We start from the raw sequence: 3,477 nt of genomic DNA, 5'->3' as shown, positions 1-3,477 counted from the left end.
CCTCAAGGGCTCATGACCTCCCTTACCATAGGCTTTAAAAAAAAATATTTATTTATTTGAGAGTGACAGATAGAGAAAGAGGGAGAGAGAATGAGCATGCCAGGGCCTCCAGCCACTGCATATGAACTGCATACACATGCACCCCCTTGTGCATCTGGCTAACATGTGTCCTGGGGAATCAAGCCTCGAACCGGGGTCCTTAGGTTTCACAGGCAAGTGCTTAACCACTAAGCCATCTCTCCAGCCCACCACCATAGGCTTTTGACTAGGTTTTCAGTATCAGGCATGTATTCCCTCCTGTGGAGCAGGCTTCCAGTCCAATTAGTTGTTGGTTTCCCCCGTAACAGATGTGCCAATATTGCACTTGTTCAGTCATTTGGCCAAACTTAAGGCTTGTAATACCCACTGTTTATCACTGCTGATGACTTCTGACACCCATAGGACTGTATTCAGCATAGTTTTTTCCAGCTTTCTGCCAGTTGGTCCACAGGGAGGAGCTTTACAGCTCAGCTCTAGCTTGAGTTCTCAGTGACCTTGCATATGGAGTATTCAGTAGTAGGGTCTTGCCATCTATTCCTGGTGAGAAACCAAAAGCCTTAGCAATAGCCTGTGATGTTTGGGTGCATCAAGGACCTCCCTGGCTAGTAACTGTAAAGTATCCCATCCCTGGCACTGAAATTGTTCTAGTAACAATCTACAGCTTCTGGTTGTGCCATTTTCAAAGAAAGTAGGTTTCCATAGTGTATACATAACATCTTAAATTTTGATTAACCCTCCTCTCACCTTTCCTTTACTCCATCCCTTCCCCTGACTTCACTCAGGCCATTGTATCCCTAGTAATCGGTTCATCTACATACATATATTCAATACCCTATCCTTAGGTCCTCCCCTCTCCTCCCTCCCTTATAGTTCCTTTCTAGCTTACTGGCCCCTGTTAACTGATTTTTTTCACAAGTCTAAACATTTGTAGCTAGGATCCACATATTAGACAAAATATGTGGCATTTGGCTTTCTGGGCCTGGGTTACCTCACTTAGTATAATCCTTTCCAGACCACCCATTTCCTTAAAAACTTCATAATTTCCCCCTTTCTTTCTTTCTTTCTTTCTTTCTTTCTTTCTTTCTTTCTTTCTTTCTTTCTTTCTCTTTCTTTCTTTCTTTCTTTCTTTCTCTTTCTTTCTTTCTTTCTTTCTTTCTTTTACTGCTGAATAGAACTACATTGTATAAATACACTACATCTTAGTTATCCATTCATCAGTTGTGGGATATCTAGGCTGGTTCCATTTTCTAGCTATTGTGAATAGAACAGTAATAAACATGGATGAGCAAGTATCTCTAAGGTAGTGAGAAGAGTCCACAGGATATATGCCTAGAAGTGGTATAGCTGATAGATCTATTTTAGCTGTCTCCACCCTGATTTCCACAATGGCTGTACCAGTTAACATTCTCATCAACAGTGTAGAAGGGTTCTTGCTTTTCCACATTCTTGCCAGCATTTATTGTCATTTCTTTTCTTTATTTTTTTCTTTTCATTTGTTTTCTTGATGGTAGCCATTCTGACAGGAGTGAAATGGAATCTCAAAGTAGGTTTTTTTTTTTTTTTTTTTCCAAGGTATAGTCTCACAATAGCTCAGGCTGACCTGGAATTCAATATGTAGTTTCAGGCTGGCCTCAGATTCATGGTGATCTTCTTACTTCTGCCTCCCAAGTGCTAGGATTAAAGGTATGTACCACCACGTCCAGCTCAAAATAGTTTTAATTTAATTTGCATTTCTCTGATGGCTAAGGATTTAGAACATGTTTTTAGATGTTTATAGGCCATCTGTATTTCTTTCTTTCTTTTTTTTTTTTTAAGAGTAATTATGCTGTTTAATTTGAAGTAAAAACGCCTATCCAGCATGTCACCCAGAGATGTTAAAAGACTGCAGGCATCTCCACATGTCTCCTAGAGACCATTTCACCCACTGCTCTGTTTAGCTGCTAGCCTCTTGTCTCTCTCTTCAGCAATGGTGAGGTGGATTCCTTTTCCTCTGGGAAGAGAAATCCATGCTTTGTTGCCTTTGCCAATAACGAAGATGTTGGAGAGCCGGGTAGCAAAGCTTTTGCCATTGGCATCTTTCACATGAACCACATCAAAAGAGCCAGGATGTCTTTCTCTGTTAGTGATCACACCAATTCTCCCCAAGTTAGCACCTCCAGTCACCATACAAAGGTTACCAGTGTCAAACTTGATGAATTCAGTTATCTTGCCAGTTTCCAAATCAATCTGAATGGTGTCATTCACTTTAATGAGGGGATCGGGGTAGCGAATTGTACGAGCATCATGGGTCACCAGATGAGGGATTCCTTTTGTGCCCACAAAGATTTTTCTCACTTTGCACAACTTATACTTGGCCTCCTCAGGAGTAATACGATGAACAGCAAAGCGACCCTTTGTATCATAGATCAGACGGAAATTCTCTCCAGTCTTGTCAATGCTGATGACGTCCATAAACCCAGCTGGGTAGGTTATGTCAGTCCTGACTTTGCCGTCAATCTTAATGAAGCGCTGCATGCAAATTTTCTTTACTTCATCTCCGGTTAGGGCATACTTAAGTCTGTTCCTTAAGAAAATGATCAGAAGCAAACATTCTCTCAGTTTGTGGGGCCCAGTGGATGGACGAGGAGCAAATACACCAGTCAATTTATCCAGCATCCAATGTTTTGGAGCTGCTACTCTCTTCAGGTGCTTCTTGGGACCACGAGCCATGGCTGCGCTGGGAACGGAAAGAGTGTATTTCTTTTTTTATAAAAAAAAAATATTTGAGAGAGAGAGAGAAAAAAAAGGTGCACCAGGGAGAGACACTGCAGATGAACTCCAGAAGCATGTGCCACCTTATGCATCTGGCTTATATAGGTACTGGGGAATTGAACCTGGGTCCTTAGGCTTCACAGGCAAGCATCTTAATTGCTAAGCCATCTCTCTAGCCCCGAAATTTCTTCTTTTGAGATCTCTCTATTTAGTTCCATAGCCCACTTTTTGACTAGGTTGTTTGATTTCTTATTATTTAGTTTTTTCAGTTCTTTGTATATACTGGATTCTAATTCTCTGTCAGATGTATAACTGGCAAAGATTTTCTTCTATTCTGTAGGTTACCTCTTTCCTCTATTCACAGTGTCCTTTGCTGTAAAAATGCTTTTTAATTTCATGAGGTCCCAGTGGTTGGTTAGTGGTTTTATTTCCTGAGAAACTGGGTGTTGCAGTCAGGTTCACATTGCTGGTAGAAATCACCTGACCAAGAGCAGCTTGTGGGAAAAAGAGGTTTATTTTGACTTACAGGCTTGAGAGGAAGCTCCACAATGGCAGGGGGAAATGATAGCATGAGCAGAGGGTGGATAGCACCCCCTGGCCAACGTAAGGTGGACAATAGCAACGGGAGAGTGTGCCAAACACTGGCAAGGGGAAACTGGCTATAATACCCATAAGCCCACCCCCAAT

At 41.7% G+C, this 3,477-nt stretch overlaps 1 protein-coding gene across 1 annotated transcript; it reads right to left on the bottom strand.

Moving 5' to 3' along the window:
• Positions 1–1,838: 1,838 nt before the first annotated feature.
• On the bottom strand, positions 1,839–2,765 carry LOC123460916 (40S ribosomal protein S4, X isoform-like). The gene has a single exon (XM_045151175.1). It carries the CDS (start codon positions 2,746–2,748, stop codon positions 1,957–1,959), a length of 792 nt encoding a protein of 263 aa, XP_045007110.1. The 5' UTR covers positions 2,749–2,765; the 3' UTR covers positions 1,839–1,956.
• Positions 2,766–3,477: the final 712 nt, after the last annotated feature.

This window comes from Jaculus jaculus, chromosome 5 (genome assembly GCF_020740685.1).
Source record: "Jaculus jaculus isolate mJacJac1 chromosome 5, mJacJac1.mat.Y.cur, whole genome shotgun sequence".
NCBI classification, from domain to species: domain Eukaryota; kingdom Metazoa; phylum Chordata; class Mammalia; order Rodentia; family Dipodidae; genus Jaculus; species Jaculus jaculus.
Note: the sequence above shows the minus strand (reverse complement) of the source record. Positions and strands in the feature narration are given on the sequence as shown.

Bases quoted from the DNA above. Each gene is read 5' to 3' on its own strand.
- LOC123460916 (XM_045151175.1), bottom strand. From the start codon at position 2,748: ATGGCTCGTGGTCCCAAGAAGCACCTGAAGAGAGTAGCAGCTCCAAAA.